Here is a 25,245-nt window from a genome sequence, read left to right on the forward strand (position 1 = left end):
TGAAACAAACACTAGAGGGAAAGATAATGAAAAGCATTTGATCAACTAACAGTTTCCTTCCACCCACTTTACAAATAACTATTTGAATCAGAAGTAAAACGCTCTTACATGACCGGTAGCGATAGATGTTCATAACAATGACAGCAGAATAAGGATCGAGTAATGGCCTATAAATTAATAAAAGACACAATAATTGGAACAATATCTAAAATTACTTATATTCTATTCATTGACATTTAGTTTTAGTTTACCGCAATTTATTTCTTCATACATTGAAAGCAGATTAACAACTTGAGTGTTTTCAATAAAGCAGAAAAAATAGGTATGCAAGTCGCACAATTATTGAGACCACACAACAGGATTTTGTTTTCTCTATGAGAAGATATGTTTGGTAGAAATACATGTCAACAATTGCCAACATATTTGGATGTATTGATACAAAATGGAATATGTCACTGTTTGAGGTCAGATGAAGAGCAGTATTGTAAAATTGTTACTGATAGCTAAAACAACAGGCAGTTCTCCACAGAGATCTGGTATAGTGGGTCAGATGGTCTGCAGAAAAGATAACCCATTTGCCACTCTACACACGTGAAATAAAACAATTATATCACTAGCATAATTTGCAAGCTATTACAATATGGGCGATCTGTGAGAATTTGATGCAAATGTGTATAGATAACTGAATAGAGGGATGTTTGTGTAGGAGTATCGAGTTGACCACCATTGTTATGAAAGTGCAAAAGTATAGTCAAGAATCTCATGACGATAATATAAATGTTTTCTACAATTTAGCGGAAAATGAAACAACTTTACTTTGAATTTTGAAAGTCATAAAAAATGGTTGTCATGTTGGTCTGGGGGTAAATCTGTTGATTAAGGTTAAGTTAAGCTATTGTTTGTGGTTCCTTGTTTCTTAAACATAATTTGGTTGGATTAGATCACTGGGCCGCTCCATGGGAAATCGCAATGGATTGAGTTTGATATCTTCCCTATCCTCACTGGGAAATTTGATGATCTCTTTTTTCATACGGGATTGCAAATGGTGTGACTGTTGTGAAGGAAGCAGCTTTTGTGAAGACATCAGAGTAGCATTAGATGGAACCCAGAGTCATTCTGTTGTGAAATGGTGCTTTGATACAGGAGAATAGCATAGACTCAGAGGAAAGCTGTTTCATGTACTTTGCCTCATTTGAACCTGTCATAGTTTCTAGGGAACAAAGATGCAGTATCCATCAGCGCGATGAGGCTCTTGCAGCAACTCAAAGTGCGTGCTTGACTGATTGATCATGTGGATGATTCTCTGGTTATATCTAAAAGATTCTTCACCATTTGGCATGTAGGATTGTCAAGAGGAACTCTTTCCAAAATGTACATCAATTTATAGTTTTGCCGCGAATTATCAAAGAGTTGTCTAACATCAGTAATGGCTTGACATGCCCTTCATAATTTCTACATAAATTGAAAGTGGGCAGCAAGCAAGTGTAGAAGAGAGCCAGTTCTGTGTTGTTTTGGCATCCATAGCACTGATAGCAGAGGGTCTCAAGCCCACCCCCCTGGCCCACCCTCATGGACAAGCTTGTTAGTAGGATGCTGATGGGATACAAGATTTTGATGGAGGGGAGAAGGATGCACAAATGGAATAAAAGAAATAATGTGTGAGTTGGGGCAAGAGAGTCTTGGATATAATGACTTTTTTGCTGCCTCTGCATCACTCATAAAGATAACTTTCATTGATATGACAAATATTTTTATATATTTCTGCCTTGAGTTTAGGTGTGCGTGAATGGAAACTGCACTCCACTGGGCAGCGTTGTCGTTGTAAACGTACTGGACCCAGTGATTGGCATCGTCTTGGGCACTGTCATGGCACTGCTCATTGCTGGCTTGTTGGTGTTTTTACTGCTGAAGTACGGAAAAAAAAGGAAACCAGGTAAGACCATCCGTCTGCGCTAGGAGCCTCGTCAGAAAGAAAGGCTGTGTTTCAGGTTATCGGCTGTTCTTGTGAGTGACATCGGTATGTGTGGTGCAGGAAGAGACTAGAGCAAGGCTGGCTCTCTGGTTGTGTTCCGGCTCTGCAGCACTCAAGCGTCTTGGAGTAGGGTGTGAGAATGAGAGGAACTTTAATACCTTGATTCAGAGCAGCCTCGTCAGAGGTGCAACCTTGTCCAGACTCAGTGTGGGTAAAACTTGCCGGCAAGTGATGGAGGCTACAGCAGAAATAAAGTAAAATAGGGAGTTAGTAGGTCTTTGTCAAAATAAAAAAAATCATGTCCTGGTCCATTGCTTTGAGACCACAAAGGCCATGGGTGATGGAGAGTGACAAATTACTCACAGAAAAAATGTGTTTGTTTTGAGTGGAAAACCAATATCCAGATTCTGCCTAAGCAGTAGAGGGGTGGAAGAGAGAGAGAGAGACAGGGGAAAGGAATCTTGAATAGTCAAACTAAATGAAGAAAAAATGTGCAGAAAAAAAATGAGTCTTCGCGCAAATTGAAATGTGACATTTAACCAATGAATGCACGGAATGCTGTAGCTCTTGTTGAAATATGTTTACAAGGCTCCTTTCCTGCTATTTTATTAGGGTTTTCCAAACTGGCGACCTGTTAACAAGTAAATTATTTGATCGGTTTACATTTCTGACATACCTTCTCCGTACACATATACATTTCGAGGGAACTCTAAGGGTCTCATGTAAAATTTAGAATATTGCTTTATCTTCAAAATGGTTAGGTAAGTTATTTATTGTCCATATTAAACTTTTGGACCTTTGAAGTACCACACAACATCCCCGACAGGGTGTAAACCTGCCTCAATAGGTCTGCATTTGATGGTTCCATTTTTGAGAGGTGAACATATTTACTCTGTCCCCTTTTTATCTTCTAGGGGCCTATGTTACTTCATATCATATCATCAGTGCCTGATTTTTTAGCTTATTTATTTTTGAATGAGATTGTAATGTAACATTATTTTTGTTCACTCTAAGATTCGTTTGTGTGCTTTTCAATTGACATCAAATTATTGGAGCATGGGACTTTGAGGCAATTTATTTCTTGGAATACCGGGTTGCTACTTCATCAACTTGTCATGACACTGCCCTTGACTTCCATAAAAGGGAGAGTCATTCCTTTTTATTCATTATTTGTTCTTCTTTGCCCCACTAACTTAGTTTGAACTTTGTTACCATCTATGCATGTCCCCTTTACTAAAGAAGTAAAATAAGCATGAAAAGAAAATGCTATTTCTTTATTAGAGTTGTGCATCATTTGGTTTTTATTTTATTCTTCAAATTTAAGAAAAAACGAATCAAAACTATACTGTTAAAATCTAAAGCAATCACATGCTGGCAGTTGCGGGAACAGAAATATCAGTTGGTCATACACAGACATATGTTTAGAATCGTCAAAAATGGTATACCAATACCATTTGCTAATACAAACCTAAAACCGACTTGCTAAATAGTAGCCCAAAGCCCCGATGCTCAGTGTTACATTAATTTACTACCTGTTCATGATCTATAATCGATTTTCTGTCCATCAACCATAAACTGTGCAGAATCAGTTCTTATTTTGCATTTGAAATAATTATAAGTGAAAAATGCACTCCACGACCCTCCCAGCGCTGCTTTGAGCAGATTTCTTTTGTAATCTTGTTACCTTGAGTGCTGGACTTGGGAAACAAAAGAAGGCCTAGCAAAAATGCTCAACCTAGCCGTGCCCCTTTGTCTCTTCCCACAAGCTCTCTCCATCCATCCATCCATCCATCCATCCATCCATCCTGGAGTGGCCCTGGCCCTTTCAAACCAATCCCCAAGGGCTCCAGCTCATGTGAGAAATGCCCAGTGGAATAAAAGGCCTGTCTGGCCCTGGTTTCCTTCCAACAGTAAGTAATTTTAATTAAATATGTAAAGTTGTTTATGTTGATGTACTAACTTAACATGCATTAGGATGTTCAGTTTATGCTGTTCTTCTATATCTATAGTGACATTAGTTGTTGCAAAAATAAGTGCAACCTGAGTCCTTCGTTGGTTTGATATGACTGAGCATTAAAATATCACCTGCCACCTTACTTCTAGGCCCCTTACGTGTTCTGTATCATCTATCATGTTTTGGAATAGCAGGTTATAGTCCTACTGTTAAATAGGATCTACTCGCACGGCAATTAGATATCTGAAAATGTTAATTAACAAAACACATATCTATCTGGGAGTCACTGAAATGGGCGATGAGGTGGTCCCGCAGCACCTCAAATGAGCATCAGCTGCACAAGCAGAGGCAAGACCTAAAAGAATGTTTTATACAGGACTGCAGTGGATATCATGTGATCAGACTGAAAATAAGGAGTTACATGGGCGAAAGGTTCTGAAGTTCTGCAAAAGTTCGCAGACAACCCTCAGACACATATAGAAATATAGGGCCAGATGTATCAAGCTAAATTGCGATCGCAAGCGCTGAAATTCTCAGAATTTTTGCGTTTGCGATCCCAATTTAGCTGCGTGCAATGTAGTAAAGAAAAACCTACTTGCAAAATAATTTGCGATTCCCTATTTTGCGCATGCATTTAGAGAATCACAATTTGCGTTTCCCCCAAATGCTATTCGAGTAGCCATCGCAAATTGCGATATTGCTGTAAGGAATCGCAAATTAACATCAACTTCAATTTGGTGTTAATTTGCGATTTCCGCGAAAAAAGCACTTTTTTGCTTTTTTCAAAGTGCCATGTGGCACACATACATGCCCTTAAGGCATGTATGTGCGCCACATGTGCACACATGCACATTTCAGGGGTGCAACAGGGTGTCCTTTTGGAACCCTTGCGCCCTTGAAATTGAATGTTCAATTCCCACTCATTCCTATGGGCCTCTTGGCCCATTGAAAAGAATGGGAAGGGATTACTTAATTGCGAAACGCAATTTGCGATTCACAATTAAGGAATAAGTAGGAATCGCAATTATTATTGCAATTTCTACCTACATAGCATTTTGCGAGTCCTTAATAGAAATTCGCTAAAAATCGCTATTAAGGACTTGCAAACTGCTACAATGATACATATGCCCCACAAACTCTTGCTGCTGCTCAAGCTAGTCGGAAATGTATCTTTTAAATAAGGCTCCCTGTTTTCTATTTTTACAGATAAATACAGACAGAAAACATTTATTTTCTTGTCTGTATTTATTTTTGAATGTGGATAAAAATGGAAATTGGGTTGCTCTTTGAGAAATTCATAATACTGTCTGCCAGGCCAATAGCTGTGTGAATGGATAGGTAAGGAGAATAAAAAAGAAAGGAATTTTTTGAAAAGACGCTTTAACACCAGTAGATATGGACAAGGTTGATACTGAAATGTGCATATTTTCAGAAAAGTGCATTGATTTATCTTCTGTGAGTGTTCACAGCATTGAAACCTGGTAGAGATTCAAGCATGAGTTCATATTTATCGGTTAAATAAATGTGAAAATATACTAATTTCAGCTTCATTTTTCCACAAAATCCAAAATACATATGGATACATACAGATATAAAATCAATACCATAAAACCGGGAGCCCTACTTTTAAAGCACCAAGCATCAAAACGAGCCGTTAGAGATCATAGACTTGCATGACTTTAAGGCATATTAATCATGAGCAGAAAGATATTTGTATCAGTTACGGTTAAGCAAGGGCAAAATGATGAATCTTGCATTCCCTCCCTTTTGCCCAATTTCATTTTGTAACTCTTATGGCCGACCATTTCTGCTTCTGGAACAGATAACCGATAACGCTTCTGAAACAGATAATCACCAACATACTCCAGTGATAAATAATCCGATTTATAATTAAAATTCTCATCAGTCTCTGGTACCTTGAGGGGGAAAGGGGTAGGGGATACTCTATTTGCAGCAACATCATTACTGGGTCACATACAGGCTTTGATAATGAGATGGAGCAACAAGAGGACTACAAAGATTATGAAAACAGTTGCTAATATCTTCATCCCCAATTCTACAAATTCTTCATCCATCAAGAATAAAGCAGTGATTAATTTTTTATAGTTCCTTAACACTATTGCCGATATGATAAACTTTTTTGTGTATGTGGCATTTGTATAGTGCAAACCTAGCCTAATGCATTGCATTGGAGTTCTGCACAGTTTCAAAAGCAAGCATACAGTCAACAAGTGACCGGAACAACAACCCCATATCCATTAGGACCGCCCCAGCAATGCCCCAGTTTAGGAAAAGCTGCACCTTTTTAAATAATACTACATCACAATGCAGTAACAGTACCCTTCTGCCACTAGAACCCAGTTACTTATCCTACCACATAACTCTTAGGCCCAATACCAAGTGTCCTGGTCATTTTAAACTTCTGTTACCGTGCATATCATTCATAATTATGGGTTTAGTGACATACCCTGCACCTCCACAGTTTCCCCAGGTACAGTAGTCACATTGGTTAAAATTTACTGTGGGGAAAGTAGCCTGGTAAATTCTCGGGCATGTGAATTTTGGTGTAGAAAATACCAAAATCAGCACATTGTCTCCTTTTTAGTGCAAAACTCCTAATTGATGCTATTTATACCACCCTGTAAATAAATCCTGATCCATGTATGTCTGACTTTATTGGGTGTAATAACTATTGCAGCTTTCTCTGAGGCACTCACAATCTGAGCCTATATGTCATAATTAATACTTGTCCAAAAACTGGACTCAACCAGCACCCTGAAAGTGTTCCTTTTAGCAGCATTTGGTATGTGGCAAGTGATAATGTGGCCAGCTCAGGGCCTAGTACCTTGTAATTGTTTCGCTTAATACACCGCCAAGTTGTGTGATTGCATAGTATATTTTGATACAATAAGTATGGTTATACATTGTTTAGTAAAGCTACTCTGTGACATTTAGTTGGTCATTAGAAGTGTTACATTCATCAGTGTTTGTACACTAAGTACTGAATAAATTTGCCAAGTGTCAGCAATATACTGCAGCTATATCTATGTACTTAAATGGCATTCAGGGTCGCCAATTTGTCACAACCCCTAATGGTAACCGAATACCTTAGCTTTGCACATGACCTGTCAAGAACATAGAGTTGTAACCAAATGTTGAAATTAAAAACCACATGGACAGGCTTCTTTAACCTTTATCACATTATTACAGTAATCTCTGCGGAACTTCGAGTAAAGCACTTAAAAGCACAATAAAGCTGTGTAGGAGAGTAGGAGCTGCTTCTTATAATTACCCCCACTTTTTGCTGATGTTTCACTGTTTTTCGACTTTAGTCTGGCTGGGGCCCTGCTGACCAAGACCCCAGCCTAGTTGCCTCTTCTCTGAATTGATTACCAGTACTTAAGGTACACTGCAGATTGGATTCTGGGGTACCCTTATAAGTCCCTTGTATATGGTATACTATGTACCCAGGGCATAGGTACACCAGAGGCCTACCAGGGGCTGCAGCATGTATTATGCCACCCCTGGGAAGTCTTCCTAAATGACACCACAGGGCTGCTACTGCAGCCTGGGTAAGGTGGTGCATGCACCCCTTACTGAGATATAGGTTCACTATATCTCTCCATATCACTGCACATATAAACCTAGCAGTCACCCCTATGGCAGGCCTTACTAATCCTGAAGGCAGGGTGCTGGCTTTTATGTGAGATGGTGCCCATGCAAGAGCAGAGCCCCTCTGCAGCCTTTGGAACCTTTATTCCGGGGTAGGCTGTGTTCTGGCCCCAACATTGTTCACTCTTTTTATTAATGGGTTGATAGGGGAGTTGTTTAATTGTGGTGGTGATCCTCCGAAATTAGCAGGCAGTGTATTGCCCTGTCTGCTTTTTGCGGATAATACCCTTCTCATTGCCAGGACACCTATTGGGATTGAGAACCTCCTGAACAAATTTGACAAAGCCTGCAAAGACAGGGGGTTAGTCATAAATTGCTCAAAGACCAAATATATGACATTTAATCCATACAATTCACACAAAGGTAAAATAATGCTACAAAGTCAGGCCCTGGAGCAGGTAAGGGCATTCGACTACCTAGGTGTACGTATCAGTGATAAGCTGGCTTGGGCACCACAAATTGAAAAAAGCACCTTGCCCCTCCAACATGCCGATTGTGCTATAGTGCGAAGGGCTAGAACTTCCCTGTTCCGGCCACTCTCCCCCATTCTAGAACTCCATAGGGCAAAAGGTTTAGGTGCAGCCCTTTATGGGGCAGAGTTATGGGGGCTGGAAAATTTGAAAGATATGGTCCTTGCCGAAAATAAATGTATTAGGGTAACACTGAACCTGCCTGTAAACACTCCCCTCCTGCCACTTAGACTCGATCTTGGCCTTAGACCTATCAGCCATTTTGCTATTCTTAGGACACTCCTGTTCTGGGTTAGGATTTGGACTAGTGACACTCTGGTCCCGCTCAGGAAGGCCCTGGCAGAATTAATTACTCTGCAAAGACAAACAGGTCGCATTAAATGGCTTAATAGGATTAAGGATTGGTTTCTAAGGCTAGGATTAGGGCCCTTATGGACGGACCCGGGGTCCATTAGAAAATCAATGGTTCCTCTACTTAAAAAAAGGTTCTGGAAGTACATAGATTGTCAAAGTTTAGAAAGTCACACGCATGGCATTTTAACCTCTAGTTTTCTTGATTTTTAAAGGATATGTTGGTTTTGAGCCGTTTATGGATGTCATTGAACCACCCCAGGCAAGAGCCTTATATATCCAATTTAGGTATTGTTCATTGCCTCTAAATTCAAGAAGAAGTATCTGGGAGAACGCATCCATATTGCCAGTATGTCCCACCTGTCAAGATTCCCCTGAGACTCTTATACATTTTTTATTCTTTTGCCCGTCTTATGTTGATCATCGGAAAAAATGGATTTGGCCTGTATGTCGCTCCTTAAGCTTCACACGCCCAAATGATGCACTAAGAATTTTTGTGTCTGACTCCACTAGTTGGTTGGTCTTTGCAATCTCAAGATACTTATTGTTTGCTTGGTGGAAAAGATCCAAACTAATCAAAAATGCATCCGTGATCAACTTACATCCTTAACAAACGATTTTTATTGAATTGTCCTATGAATTGTTTTTAATATGGCAAAATATTCACTGTTTTAAATCAATTTTATTTCAAAAATGATGTATTGTACTGTCATTTTATTTGTTTGACTCATATGATGTGTTTTGATTTTACAATGTAAATAATCATACATTTGAGCTAAATAAAATATATATGTATACTCTTAAGTGCATTATAACCAAATGGTAAATGCTAACTTTGAGATGGCTGCACGGAAACATGTTGTGTTTGGTGTCAAACACCTTGGAATCATACCCCCACACCAGTGTGGGAGTATGATCCCACCCTTCTAGAGGGAGAGACATGACAGCACCGGTATATCCGGTACCAGCTAACAGAGCCCTGGCATCACAAAATGGATGCTGCCAACCACAGACACAAGTCTGCCCTCCTGCTGCAGGGGAGGCCTGGACAATAGGTTTCCTGTCACGGGGAGGTGTCACCACCACCCAGACAGGCTTTAGTGTATTGGGGCTGGGTGGGTGCACTCCACGAGTGCTTTGAAGTCTGCACTGGGGGCACATTTGGTGTCCCTGTGCATAGTCCAGCTCAAACTGGTTGCAGGGGCTATCAGCCCCTGCTTTGGCGCGAAACTGGGCAAAGGAAATGGGTGTAGCCACCCCTCTTTCCTGACCCTTCCATAGGTGGGTCCCCACAGTTTGTCCCACCCCTTCCTTGGGTATAAAATAGGAACCCCTGGCTGCAGGACTTTAGATTACACCTGGATGAAACTCTGATACTGAATCCTGGAACTTCGCTGATCTACATTGAACTAGGTGACTGAAGAATCTCCCTTGGATGAAAGGAGTTACTCCCCAGCAAGGCAGGCACCAAAGACTCATCTGACCGGTTTGCATCTCTGAAGCTCCCGCCGGACTCCGAACAATTTTGCAACACAGGAGGTGGGTTTCCGTGGTCTTAAAGGTCGATCAGTGCCCACATCAAGTCTGAGGCCCGTATGCCTTGTGGCGACCGTGCAACCCGAACCCCTGGACACAGCGTCACTTTGCCGAAGCATCAGCTTTCCAATGACTCCTGCAGCTGAGCTTTGGATTACTTGTAGCCCTGACCCCGAGCAGCATTTGCACCGAAGATTGCCTGCCTACACTCCACGAGTGTTCTGTGAGCTGGCCCTTTGTGTTTTCTCTCGAGGTCCCTTCGCGATCCCTGGTCCGTCGACTGGTGGGTCCCTGTGAAGGCAACTTTAACTTTAATTGGGCTTACCTGGTTGCTCCAGGCATGCCCTGACTCTCCATCACTTGGAGAGTCCCCAGGACCTTGCCTGTCTGCACCAAAGCATCTTTTCTCTTCCTGCGTGGGTTGCTGTTGCCAAGGCTTGTTGGGTCCAATCCGGGCACCGACACTGCAGCACTCGACATCCTTCATGGGACAGCTTGAATCCATCTCCTGATCATCGTCGACGCCTCCTGGTCCTCGTGGCTGCAGAGTCAAGCTTCACCTCTTCGCATCTGAAACACCCGGCATCGGTGGGCATTAGTCTATCGTGCCCCTTGTCACTGGCAAGTGACCCCGACTCTGTCCCCTCTGCTTTCAGGTTCTTCTGATCTTCGATCCAGGCATGGATCACACCGGACACTTTTCTCCTTCCCGGCAGCAGCACTTTGCAGCAGATCGCCATTGAAATCAACGACGATTCCCGACACCATTTGACACCTATGCACCCGGCTTCCCTGGGTGAGGTAACTCGAGTACTCCGGTGCTCCCGTGGGTGCTGGCCCTAGAACCCCCTAAGTCTAAAGGGGTTTGCTCAAAGTCCTTTCCTAAGTGTCCTTAACTTCTAAAATTCCCACCGTGATTTCCCCATAGAATAGTACGGGGCTTGCGCCTGTGTTCTCACACTGCACGTGTCCCCCGTGGGTTTCCTGGGCCACTACCTTGGGTGGTTCCTTGGGGTCCCAGCGATTCTACGTGCTCTAGACACTGTGTCTAGTTAAATCGTGGTTCTTATACCAATTTCTTAATATATGGTTTGGTCCGCCCCTAGGGCCCATTGTATATTGTGCTATTTACTGTCGTTTTAGAACTGTATTATTGTGTATCTTGAACTCTAATCTCATAAAGAGATTAGTAGTGAGTGTTTAGAAATAAATATATATATTTTATATATACCTTGTGTGGTTCTCCTTTCATTTAGTAATTCAAGAGGTTATAATCTGGTAAACCAAGCTGCTTTACACTCCTTTAAGACTTAGCCTGAAGGCTGCTCTCCATAGCTACCACTAGGATAGCTTTCAATAAAGGTTGTCTTTTAACCTATCATCAATAAGGGTTGTCTGGACTGGTGCAAGGTGCCCACTATAACTAGTGGACAGCATATGCCAGGCCAACTTCTCACAAGCTGTTCCCTGGAAGTGTTAGAAATGAAGTCTCTAGTTGGCAGTGCTTTGTACCCTGTCCAAGTAGGGACCCCCCTCACTCTAGCCAGGATTAGGGAGCCATACAAGTAAGATAACCCCTGCTTTACCACCTTGGTAGCTAGGCACGAGCAGTCAGGCTTATCTTTCAGGCAATGAATAAAGCATTTGTACATACACAAAGTAATATTGTGAAAACACTACAAAATGAGTCCACACCAGGTTCGAAAAATAGCCAATATCTGAATAAAACAAGACCAAAACGACCAAAATCCAACATACATAAGTCAAGATATCACTTTTAGGAAGATTACTGTATAAATATAGCTCCAAGAAAACAAGAGCTCCACCGGAGGCTATCTCAACATTGCAACAGGTACTAATCTAACAGTTTGGCTCTGACCACGAGAAGCACGGGCTGGATACGGAGTCACACTGAGCCTCAGCAAGAGTACCTTGAAAACGATGAAACTAAAGACGCTGCACGGCATCTGGGAGGTGAGGCTTTGCTGGTGCCGGAGCGCTGTTGGTTTCTCACTGCTACGCAGGGGAGGTGATGCGGCATTGGTGGCGAGGCATCGGTTCCTTGGGACGGTGCTGTGTCGATAAGTTTGGGAGGGAACCCACATTGGGTATTGACTCCTTCAAAGATGCAGTCAGGGGCTGGCGTGGATGGGCATGAAGGCTGCGGTGTACGTCAGGGCGATGGTTCGTGCTCTTCATGAATGGTGCCCTCTGCTTCTGTGCAGTCAGCGGCATGGCGTCGGTGCGAAGCGCTGTCGCCGGAGAGGTCGAGGATGCAGTGCAAGTCAGGGCAGTGCATCGTGCACTTCAAGAGCGGTGATCTCAATAAGTCAATGTTGATAAGTTGCTGTCGTCTGCAACACCAGGGCTGCAGTTTAAGTTGGGGCAGTGCATTGTGCTCTTCATGAGCAATGATCTCTGCTCTGGTACAGGTAGCGGCATTGCTGACGGCCTTGATGTTGCTTTCTAGTGTTGCAGCACCAGCCACATGATTCCAAAGGCCCATTAACTGGATTTTGCACCACTTGGCAAAAAGGACTCCCAGCAGGGAAGTCTAGGTGCTGTTAGCTGATGCAGGTAAAGTCCTCGATGGCCTTAAGACTGCTTAAAAGGAGACAAGCATGCACAAGCCCTTGGAGAACCTTGGAAGCAGGATTCAGAAAACAAAGTCCAGTCCTTTCACTCCCAGACAGAAGTAGCAGACCAGCAAAACAAAGCAACAGGGTGCGTGACAGTCCCTTCCATGGCATCCAACTGTTCTTCCTGGCAGAATGTCCTTAGTCCAGAGTGTTCTTATTTGAGCGCGCCAAAGGTCCAATACTTATACCCCTTCCTGCCTTTGAAGTAGGCTAATTTTAAAGGAAAGTCTTTGTAATGCACAAGGCCCTGTCTTTCCCTGACCGAGCTCCAGACACACTACATGGAGTTGGAGACCGCTTTGTGTAAGGACAGGCACAGCCCTATTCAGGTGTCAGTGACAACTCCTCCCACCACTCTAGCTCAGGAAGGCACATCAGCCTGGTGAAAGCCCATCAGGATAGGCAAGGCACACCTCAGCTCCATTTGCGTGACTGGCTTGAGTGCGTGCACGATAGCTCAAGTGTCATCCTAACTCAAACGTGGATTCTACAGACTGGCAGAGCCACACAATGGTTAAGCAAGAAAATGCCCACTTTCTAACAGTGGCATTTTCAAACATGCAATTTAAAAACCAACTTCACCAAAATATGTACTTTTAAATTGTGGGTCATGAGACCCCAAACTCCACATTTCTATCTACTCCCAATGGGGCATTACACTTAGAATATATTTCAAGACAATCCCCATGCCACACTATGGGAGAAATAGTCTTGCAATAGTGTAAAACAAAAGTAGTAGTATTTCACTGTCAGAACATGTAAAACACACCAGTACATGTCCTACCTTTTAAATACATGGCACACTGCCCATAGGGCTGCCTTTGGCATACCTTAGGGGTGTGGGGTGCCTTAAACATGTAATAAAAGTTTGGGCCAGGAAAGTGGGTGCACTGGCATGTTAAAACTGCACAAGCAGACGCTTCCGTGGTAGGTCTGAGACATGTTTGTAAGGCTACTCATGTGGGTGGTACAATCAGTGCTGCAGGCCAACAAGTAGCATTTGATTTACAAGCCCTGGCCACACATGGTGCATTGTACTAGGGATTTACTAGTAAATCAGATTATCAATCATGGAGAAACCAATTGCCAATACAATTTATACAGCGAGCATATGCACTTTAGCACTGGTTAGCAGTGGTAAAGTGCCTAAAGCGAAAAAAAACGTCAGACAAAATAGGAGGAAGAAGGCACAATGTTTGGGAATAACCCTGCAAAAAGGGCCAGGTCCAACAGGAAGTATTTATGAACTATACATAGATGGGAATAACTAGTGATTTATTAGGTGCTAAGCAAAATAAGCTGCTAATAATATTGGATTGCTTAAAGTTGTTGTAAAGAACAAAAATTGTGGTCAAATATAATAATAATCTGCCATTAGCAAACTAGGCCAACGATCTTTCAGTCACTGTCGTTAAGAGGGTCAGCCACAGAGGGTTGAACCTGGCCCTCTCTGCAGTGTCACCCTCAAACGTTTTGGCTTCACCCCTCTTATTGTCTGAACCCGTTTATGTTGGATTTTAGGACTTTACCACTTCTTAGCAGTTCTAAAGTGCTTGTGCACTCTCCTTTGAACGGGATAGAATTGATGTACACTCAACTGGCGCATTTAATACTTGTAAATCCCTAGTAAAGTGGTACTACATGTACCCAGGGCATGTCAATTAAATGCTGTTAGTGGGCCTGCAGCACTTTGTTTGCCACCCACTCAAGCAGCCTTTGTAAACATGTCTCAGATATGCTATTGTAGCCTGTGTGTGCGGTTTTAAAACTGCCATTTTGACCTGGCAAAAGAAACTTTTTGCAAGGCCTAAACCTTCCTTTTTAATACATATAAGTCACACATTAGGGTAGGCCCTAAACTGCCCTTTGAGCAGGGTGCATTGTATTTACAAAGTTGGACATGTACTTTTAAGTTTAAGGTCACATGATTAGGTGTAGTTGGCCTTTGTGTACTGCTTCCAGACAGTATCACAAAGGGTGACTGGGTATTTGCAGCATCGAGGGGTGGAGCTGTCACCTACCACACTTGCACTTCAATGGGACTACTTCAGCACAAAGCAAATTACTTCACACTAGCCTTTTGTGCCTCTAGACAGGCTGGGACCAGGGCAGAGAGTCAGGAAATCCCAGACACCACTGTAGGGAGAAAACTCCAGAAGCTTCTTCCAGTTCAAAGTGGACACCAGTTATAAGAATGGGCTCTCAGCCTGGACCTGTGGATACTACAGAAGGGCACCCTGCTCCTTGAGGCCTGCCCTGTTACTGAGAAGGAAGACTAGACCTGCTCTCTTCATCCAAGGCTCCAAGGGACTCCATATGACTCCAAGGGTCAGCTGACTGATCTCTTGTTCTGAGTTACAGGGACATAACAACCACCAGAGGCCTCCATGCATCTGCCCAGCTGTCCTGCTACCTAGACCTGTAACTTTAACTGCCTGAGGTGCCTGCCCAGGTATTTGGCGGGCATCAGAGAGCACTCCTCTGACTCAGAAAGTAGAGACCCTTAATTTTTGGGCTTTTATTGTCCGCAAGTGGGCCTGGTTGCGCCAAGATCTTCCAGCACTCGCCGTCCTCTAAAGCAAAGCTCCGGTGAACCTTAGTCTTCGCACTGTAGCGTCTGCCATAACGACCGGCAACACAGGTTCTGCACTTCGTGCTAGAGCAACGACAACCTGTGGTGACCGCCAACATGAATTTACAGCAACGACCGACTGCGACGCCAGTCAGGATCTTTACACTACATGGACGACCGCCCGCGAAGCCCAGCATGCTCTTCATGCTACAGTGATGACCATCTACGATGCTCTCCCTGCTCCTCGCGGCCTCCTCCAGAAGTCTTCGTGGTAGGCTTTAGAAGGTATTTTTTTCAGCAGGACTAAGCTGGTCCCTGTATCCGGTCCACTCTCCATCGCGGGCGGCCTGAACTTGTGACTTTCACCCAGTGGCATCGACCAGATAACCGCGGGTGGCACTTTGTGCTTTTTGGAGCTATACTTACTTTAAATCTTTGAAATTGCTTACCTCCAGTTCTGCTGATTGGATTTTTGTAGTTTTGGTGTCAAATAATTACATTTCAATCAATTCTTCTAAATTGGTGTGGGACATACCTTGTGCTGTGTTTTACTTTATTGCTGTTTAAACGCTTCATAACTACTTTACACATTACTTCTAAGTTAAGCCTAACTGCTATCTTGCCAAGCTACAAGAGGGTTAACCACAAGTTAATTTAGTGACTTTCTGTGGTTCATCCTGACCAGGACTGTGGCTGTTACTTGAGTAGAGTTTCACCCCATCCCCCCAACCAACAACTCAATTTCTCACACAGAGCAATGCATTGGAGTTAACATTTGACAGAGCTAATACTTGAGCTATCCCACTGGTAGACTGAAATCTCAAACATTAGTATGCCGAACCCAGTATAACAAGCATTGGCAGAATCAGTTGGTCTCACCTGTGACAAAGGGATGTATAGGTATTGGCTTTGTCAATGCTTGTTCATTTTTGCCATAGATTATGGCAAACATCAGTGAAAGGTGGTCCCTAGTGTGTGTGTGTGTGTGTGTGTGTGTGCATGCTGGTGTATGCCTGGTGGCCATCTTTCAATGATTTTTCTACTGTCACAAAATTCAACTCCTAGATGGCTGCCATGCTTGAGTGAGCAGACTTTTTAATCATCATCATTTGTCAATATCTCTCCTTTGACCTTTTCTTGTCTGAATTCCTTTTCTAGTCCACGGACTTCTTTCTTGCTCATATTGTCTCTTCTCACACTGACATCTTTTGCTCTGTCCTTTTGTATTGCTGAATGAATATTGCCTAACTTAGCTGTTTTCATTGTGTGAATTTTCAGCTACACTGCACTTGGAACGGCTTGTGAGCAGTAGGACAGTCGATGGAGTTCTTATAAGCCCTCTGACCGGCGACTATAGAGAATCCTGTAAGTAAACACACTCCAGAATCTAGCCATTTAATTTATTACAGAAACAGTAGTTTTCTCTGTTTTGCAGAGTGAGGAGTTGCTTGGGGATTGCCTCACATTTACCTTGCTGGGTGACCTACTGTTTTCTTGAACTTACACTGGTTGTCGTCTGCACTCAAGGATTCAATTTGAGCTTTGTGCTCTGTCGTTGAGAATCTTCTCAGGCAACCTCTTAAACATCGGAAAAATCTTGCCTTTGTGTATATTATTTAACATCTTAACTGAATATTTAGTTGCCTAATAGCAGTTTTTGGATTTCTTTCCCCTCGACAGATACCCCAAATAGTGGCTCTGGGGCATTGGTTTTCAGGGGTGTGGATTACACAGGCAGCAGTGGTGGCTCCACTATGCAGCTGCTGGCGATGCCAACCAGCCTTCTGGACAACCTAGGTCCAGACCTGCTGGAGGAGGTGAAGGACGTGCTAATTCCTGAGGAGCGGCTGATCATGCACCGAGACCAGATAATCGGCAAGGGTAGGTTTCAGGATTGGGGAAGGGAAGATGGTAGCATCCTAGAGAGTTTCAAAATTGCAATAGGTTTCACAGCAAAGAATTCATACTTTCTAGAACTTTTTAGTTTCTTTTTGTTGTACTTCTTTTCCAAGGGTTGACTCTGTCTTTCACTGATAATGTTTATATAAAGGATCCATTTTAGTCCGTATTTCATTGGCTCATAACTATGTATTTCATATTTGTGCTCTATTACCTACAACAATCTTCATGTACATGTATGGATCCAATTGTAGTTGTGAGATCATATTATTGTCGTGATTGGAGTTTCTTCCACTCATCACATAAAGTTGTATAACTCCCTTAAACTTTATTCCAAAACCTCAGAATGAACAAAAGTCTTTTGTTGAAACTTAAATTTAACTTCTTTTGAGGGTTTGAGAAACTTAGGTTTGACAGTGCTCTCCTAATGTTTCTCAGCATGCTCATTACAGCTGACACACACAAGTTGTGACTAGTTAAATTGATTTAACTCATTCATACAAAACAACTTGATTGCATTTTACAAAAACTGTATGAAGGGAATTTTATAGATTTTTTTTTATTCTGTCTTTTCCAGCAGTTCATATGAGAATAGCGAAAATATGGCTGACAAATAGACATTTAGCAGTGTATTCCAACTCTTTATATTCTTTTGTATGCAGTACTTGAACACATTTTATTTTCTGTTGAATCAATTCTGTGCATTCATATTGCTTCATACAATGGACAATTTGAGTTAGAACGTTGTGCAGTTGACTCATGCTTACAAGGTCCTTAGTTTGTGGAGATTAATTCTCTCCCTGAGACGGAGGAATTTGTGCTGCGTGGGGTCCACCTGCTCCTATCGCTGAACTTAGTGACTTTATCATTGAAAAGAGAGATTCTCGTCAGCAGGGTGTTTCTGGTGCAGCTTTGCACCGTGCAGACATGGCAAGGAAATCTGGGACGGAAACGTTCCATTCCATACTTAAGACAACAAAAGGGTACGAGGGAAAGGATTATGCTAGACTTACATCCAACACTAAAGTGAATGCTCAATACAACCCCTAGAACTGGATGAATCATTTCTTACTTGTGAAACCTAACCATGACTGGTTCGTACAAGTTTTGGATGTAGACCAGGAATGAAGTATACCCATGAAAGGAAGAATAAAAGTATACATGGTGTGCCGAAGTATAGCTCTATCTAGATTGTTTTAGGGATATCTACATTTATTAATGTATGTTAAGGACACCTCACATGCACAATGGGGTATATTGGACCAGTTTTTGGTCGATTCCTTCCCTGGTCTCATCAAAAAGACACATGGAGCAATAAGTGTCACTTGAAATATTCACCCTTAACCTGCTTCTTAGGCTGACTCTTTTAAGTCTTTCCCTTTTGAAGTACAAATGATGTTGCATACTCAATAGCATGCATTGGATTCCAACTCCACACAGTTTTAATAATCATCTGAGCACCAAATACGTACAACCTCTGTGCAAGCACAGCATCGGTTTAGGGAGGATGTACTGTGTCGAGGCAGCAACATCACCATAGAAAATCAGTGGGGGCAAAAAAGTTCCAAAGAAATCAGAGAGCAATCTTATCCATCCCGGTTCACCCGGCAGTGAATTGTTAGGTGCCTTTAAGTGCATTTGAAGATATTGCATTTAAGAAGTGTATGGGCAAGGTTGCAGTGTGTCTTAAGAGCATCCTTATTCTTCCACATTCCTCCACATATTAATAAAAGTATATTAAAAAAGAAGAGTGTCATTTAAAGTATCTCTGGCGATTGCTGGAGTGTGTAGGTAACACCTGTTGTGGCTTACTGATCTTCAGGATATTATAATTCCAGAAAGAGCTTGCAGATAATAGTTTTGTGCATTTATTTGCAAGAGCGATTGTCTTAATATCAATTGTAACTGAAAGGAAGCATAATATGTTCATTGACTAACCACTGGTCATTTTTGTAGGTCATTTTGGGAGTGTTTATCATGGTACGTACATCGATGCATCCCAGAAAGAAGTCCACTGTGCTGTCAAATCGTTAAACAGTAAGTTTGCCATGGCTTGGAGTTTCTTTTTTTATTTGTTCTGTTAGTGAACACTGGGTCACAGGTTGTTCACCATTGCAGAACAGTCTGCTTGTAGTAATTATTTAATGCCATATACTGTAAGCCACATTTTAATGGTCTATAAATAAGTTATGTGATGGGTTTAGGAACCATAACTTAATGGATATTAAAATTCACCTCAATTTTCATGGTTCATATTGTTTTCACTTTGGCCCTGACATTACTATCAAGGTTTATATCGTGAGACTCTCAATGCTGAGAGCAGTTGAATTGCACCAAAGGAAAGGGAAAGTTGCTTTCATAATACAGAGTTAATGTGCATAGTCACTTTCTATAATTATCTTGCAATGTTGAGGCTGAAATTTAAAGAACCATGATAAGATAATGTGATGTGGAAGGATGGCCATGGTACATGTCTGCTACCATTAATAGGTTTATAAAATTCCAACACCTGCTTCACCGCTAATTTCCCTCCTCAGCAGCCATCCATGTCCTGCGATCACAGATGGATTACTGGACACTAGAACACTTCTTGAGTTTATACAATTTTAGATGTGCTCTATTCATTTTGCTTCAAGGGATTGGTAGTTAATGATTATACTTTTAGCCCCTTATTTTTATCTCTTTTTAAAACTACTGATATTTTGATATTTTTTCTCAGAAAATAATTAACACTTGACCTTTCAAATGCCATACTTTTAGCCAAATTAATGTCAGTTATTGAAGAATAGTAGTGTAAACTCTGCCAAGTTCTCAACATTCTTACAGAATGGTTTCCCGATTGCCTGGCTGTAGAAAGTTAGGCTTACTCTGTGCAAATGGTCACTGACTCACTAATGCACACACTCACTCACCTGTCCACCAATAGCCTGTTAGTGCATTTACTGTTTGTCTTAATCAGTTGAGACTATTTCCACTTGTACCTAATTCCACAACCTCTAGATATCATTTCCAGTCTAGGGATACACTTGCAGCCTTCTTAGAAGGTGACTTTAGAGTCTCAATGGCCTGAGTCCTAAGTGTTGTGCTCTGCTGTTTATAAATATATCTTGGGAATAAATCTACATGTTTTGTGACTTGTATGAAAATCCTTTTATTACTAGCAACAATTAAGACATTTGTGTCAACGTTTTAGACAACCAATTTTGGATTGAATCCAACAGAGTTGATCCCAATCTTGCCATTCTTTTCAGTCATTCCACCCCATGTGGACGCAATACTGAAACTCAAAGTGAGACGCCATTTAACACTTTTCCCCAGATTCAATACAGTGACGCTGTGCAGTGTAATCCTAAACCTGCTGCCTTAAACGGTTGAAACAATTTTAACAACAAACTCCACACCCACAGGAGAAATATTTCCTTGCAGCAAGCCAGCGATATGCCTGAGACCATTTAAGCCCCTTTAGAGATGTTCTACTTAATTCAAATGTAGTTGTCTAATTGTGATAATTTAAACTTTTTCCCACAATCTGCAGTGCCATCCACTTGTTAGACCTTTCCTGCTTCTCAATCCAGATCACCCATTATCCAACAAGCTGCAGATCTAAAAACCTAATTATTTCATCTGTACACTACTGACGTTTTGGCATGTACTCTCAGTAGAAAGGCCCAAAACCTAAATTAATAGTTGAAATCAAAGACGACTTTTTTTACCCCTGGCTTTGGCCGCCAACATTTTTGCAGTATCAGAAAGTGCAAAATAAGAAAGATATATAATGAAGTTCCTGAGCAGCAGTATCTAATGAATACCCTCTCGATAAACAGCTTCTTGTACACCCTGATATCCACCCTTCTTATTCGCTGTTCACCAAAATGAAGCTGAAATTCAGTACATTCAAAGTGTACTTTATTCTGTAGTGTTGCCATTTTAGACTGATACAAATTTGTGTTGTCTTTTAACAGGTCATTTAATGTTTTCCTAAGTTTAAGACAGTTCTTAATTTTGATTACACCTCCTACAGTTGAATAATTTTGTTTTTATAATCCTTTTCCCTCTCCCCGGGGGTTTTGCTTTACCCCATCTTAAATATCTCACCCTTCCAGTTCCTCATTAATCAACTTCTTCCCCCTTTTTCAGATCGAATCTAGGTGCATTTTCCTTCTCCCCTTTGCTTTCCATCAGTGACTCTTCTCGCCTCACCCTTTGAGGATATATTGTAGATTTCCCATCCCACGGAGGTCCCTCCCACTCTCTATGCCGTTAAAATCTCAGAAGTGCCGTCTCATGCCTTTCTGACATTACTCCATGTTATGTTTTCTAGTCAGCCAGACACAAGGGTTACACTCTCTTCAAATGTAAATGCTAAGCCTCCTACCCTAGGGCAGGGACCCTTCTTTTCTCTGTGGTCTCTCATGCAAGACCCACAATAGCCTTTCTTATCCTCCCTCTAACCTCACCATGACCAGGTAGCAGTTCTTCCTGCTTTCCCAGTTAAATGAACTTCGCTTTCAAAAAATTCTTTGAAGATGGCATTATTAATCTGTTGACCACATTATTTTTGATGCACACTACTTTAGGTGCAAGATGATTCTCATGGTGTACTAACCCTTATGTAGTTCATGTGCAATGGGATTAGATCATACCATCAAATGCGGAAAGACCACACACTGGAACTAAAAGCCATAAAAGATTACCTTAAGTACCAAAAATCTCTAAAGACGGCACTCTTCTCACTTAAAATCCAGGGCAACCCCTCAAACCTTACCTTTGTGTTCCTAATAGAGTCAGTATCAAGACATACCTTTTGTGGTCTATCTTGTGTTTTATAAATGTCAAACTTAAAGATGACACTGTACGCACAATTTGCAATAAAAAAAAAATCTGATGGGTTCTCTTTTGGATTGTTGGTCGATCACCATTAACATAAGGTTTTGTCCTGTGCACCTACAATTACAGGTTGACTTACCCACAATAGTGGTGTAGGAACACATTTAAAAGTAGGGATGCTACCATAAATGTTACTTCACTGAAGTAATACGGATTCTGAAAAATACAAGAGTCACACAAAGAACAAGTGAGCTACACCCATTCAGCAGAGGAGGTGTAAACGTGTGATGTGTAGCATGTGGTGCACTTTGGAGCACACTGTCGAATATATATTACTAAAGCATGGTGCAATAGTGCACTGTCAGACAACAATTTATCCCGTTTAATTGACCAAGAAATTTGCAGAGAGGCACAGTTTTACAGATAAAACTATATATAGGGCACACAGGATAGATAATGTGTCGGATGTCTGCATGTGTTTATGATTTGTGCATCACCAAATAAAGTGTCTTGTTTTGATATTATTAAAATCTTTGTTTCCATCGCACTTCAGAATTGCAAAAAAACCAAAAATGTGCTGCATTTGTGCTTTTCTGACTGCTGATAAATGTTGAAATAATTGTACTGTTAATTTTGTTGTGTGTTAGAATTAATTGACATTCTACACCCTTTCCTTTCTCAGTTCCTATACCCCAGCAATATTTTCACATACTTCACTATACAAAATCCTCTCACTTTGCAGTCAGAGAAAGAAAAGTAAATCACCAACTTCAGGTTAAAAGAATAAACAGCAATTTGTCAGAAGACATATCCTGGCATTTAACACTTGTCTTTGAAATCACAGTAAAAGTGACAAAATAAAAACAAAATTTGGCAGGGATCTTTATAGCTCAGTCACCTTCTGACCTTCAGCATGGTTATTTTGGTGGTCTGTAGCACTTCCCGCAACCCTACTTCCAGTGCCTATGATCCAGAAATGCTAAAAAACCTGCCTCTCAATGTAGATTTTTGAATGTGCAAATTCCGCAGACTGGAATCAGTACTATAGAATCAATATTGCCAAATTCCATTTGCAAAGGTTAAATCTGCAATTTCTGGGACTTTGAAATAGGACTTTAGTACAAATTTTTTGTTTGAGCACACCAGTTAATCATAGATCCTCAAAAAACTTTAAGAATAAAGCCTAGTGTCCAGAGGGGCATTGCCATTCTTTGCATAGTGTTTCTTGTGATAGAGTATTGGAGGGCACCATTCTTCTAGGCAAGTAATTATAACTATCTTGCAGCATGGTAAATCATTTCATGTATTTTCCCATTCCTCGTCCTAGATAAGTGATGCTGCATACTGGGAGTTCTGCAAGACCATACATTAGTGACAGAGTGGTTCATAAAGACACTGTGTTTCTGATGGCTACATCTTGCTAACCTTCAATTCTTTTAACTGTAACCCAGGACTCATCTAAGCAAAATTGGGACATCCCACTCATTCAGAAACTCGCCTATTGACATTTTTGGATTCTTGCAATAGTACATGCCACATCCGAGATTCGGGTGTCGGTGCATTTTGCTCATGACATAAGGCCTACAATAGGATATTTAAGTTGAGTATAAAATATATGTTCACAATGAGATAAATGGATGTTAGCGAACAATCAAATTTCCAAATCAATCAATCAATCAATCAATCAATCAATCAGGGAAATTATAAGCGCACTACTCACCCTTGAGGTTCTCAAGGTGCTGGGGGGAGGGGGTCAGCAGGTCCGTTTCATTCGAAGAGCCAGGTCTTCAGATCCATCCTGAAGGTGTTCAGGTAGGGGGCACGTCTGATGTCGGCGGGGAACTCGTTCCAGGTCTTGACCACGATGTAGGAGAAGGATCTTCCCCCTGCTCTGCGGATGCACTGGGTTTTGGCAAGGAAGAGGTTGGTGGAGCGGAGGTTTCATTTGTGTACGTGGAGGGTGATTCTGCCATTGAGGTATTGGGGTCCGGTGTTGTGTAGGCATTTGTAGGCGTGGGTGAGTATCTTGAAGGTGACTCTATTCTCGACGGGGAGACAGTGGAGCTTGCACAGGTGTTGTCTGAGGTGTTCATGTCGAGGGATCCCAAGGATGAGTCTCGCAGCGGTATTCTGTATTATCTGGAGCTTGCGGAGTAGGGACTTGTTGATGCCTGCGTAGAGGGCGTTTCCGTAGTCCAGCCTGCTGGTGATGAGTGCGTGGGTGACTTGTCTTCCTTGCCTCGGGGGGGATCCATTTGGAGGTCTTACAGAGGATGCAAAGGGTGTTGAAGGAACTGGACGTGATGGTGTTTACCTGTCGATTCATGGAGAGGGAGGAGTCTAGTATGATGTCGAGGTTCTTGGCGTGGTCTGTGGGAGTTGGTGGGCTGCCAAGCGCGGTGGGCCACCAGGTTTTGTTTCATGCCGAGGGGGTGGTTCCAAGGACGAGGACTTCTGCCTTCTCCAAGTTGAGTTTTAGGCAGCTGTTGCTCATCCAGGCTGCGACCTCCTGCATTCCTTCCTGGAAGTTGAGTCTGGTGGTTGTGGGGTCCTAGGTGAGGGAGAGGATGAGCTGGGTGTCGGCGTAGGAGAATATGCTGAGGCCGTGCTGTTGGACGATGGTGGCGATCAGTGTACAGAGAAGAATAATTTACAATAGGAGAATGGAGACTGTACAAGAACTAAAAAAGAAAATCCATTTCATATGTTAATTGGATGCTGGCACTTTAGATTACACAATGCATAGGTGAGACATATTGACTTTGCTAATGATTGTTTCTCAATGTCGTTCTGAGAGAGCATGTCGTAGTACATGAACACTGTATCTTATACATATTTATGCAATTGTTGCCAAAATGCATTGTTCTGTGCCATAGAGACCATGTGAGAAATTGATAAAATAATGGACTGGGGGGAGCCTGTACACAAGAGGTCTTGTTTGAGGGTATCACTGGTTCAGGAGATGCACATGGCCCAGCTTCTCGAGTCTAACCATGTTTTAAGTCAGACAATCATTGTCAAATTTAAAATGGAACACATTCTTTAGTTTCACAGTGTGATTACCACAAGATACACGTATAAAATGTGTTGCTTTTGAAATGGCTATATCACACTTTACAACTCACCTTGCACCCAAGCTTTGGAATGCTCTGCCCATTAACCTTAGGATGGAGGACAATTTCTTGATTCTCAGGAACAAATTAAAGATTTAGCTTTTCTTAGTTTCTTTCAGTTTCCATGCTCTCTCTAACTTCTTTGATAGCGCTGGGCAGCCTGTTTTCAGGTAGTCACGCGCTTTATAAAACTGGTGAATAGTATAGTAAGCGTTAGACAGGGCTTTAAGTGGGATGAAT

General features: G+C 41.9%; 1 protein-coding gene across 4 annotated transcripts in view; it reads left to right on the plus strand.

Moving 5' to 3' along the window:
* Positions 1-25,245, plus strand: part of MST1R (macrophage stimulating 1 receptor) — a 391,011-nt gene that overhangs the window by 330,878 nt on the left and 34,888 nt on the right. For all 4 annotated transcript variants that reach the window (XM_085625073.1, XM_085625074.1, XM_085625072.1 and 1 more), the window contains exons 13-16: positions 1,777-1,933; positions 16,445-16,531; positions 16,847-17,047; positions 19,022-19,102. In XM_085625073.1, the coding sequence (XP_085481199.1) occupies positions 1,777-1,933; positions 16,445-16,531; positions 16,847-17,047; positions 19,022-19,102 (526 nt within the window). The remainder of the gene's footprint in view (positions 1-1,776; positions 1,934-16,444; positions 16,532-16,846; positions 17,048-19,021; positions 19,103-25,245) is intronic.

The sequence above is a fragment of the Triturus cristatus genome, chromosome 9, assembly GCF_964204655.1.
Source record: "Triturus cristatus chromosome 9, aTriCri1.1, whole genome shotgun sequence".
In the NCBI taxonomy this organism is placed as follows: domain Eukaryota; kingdom Metazoa; phylum Chordata; class Amphibia; order Caudata; family Salamandridae; genus Triturus; species Triturus cristatus.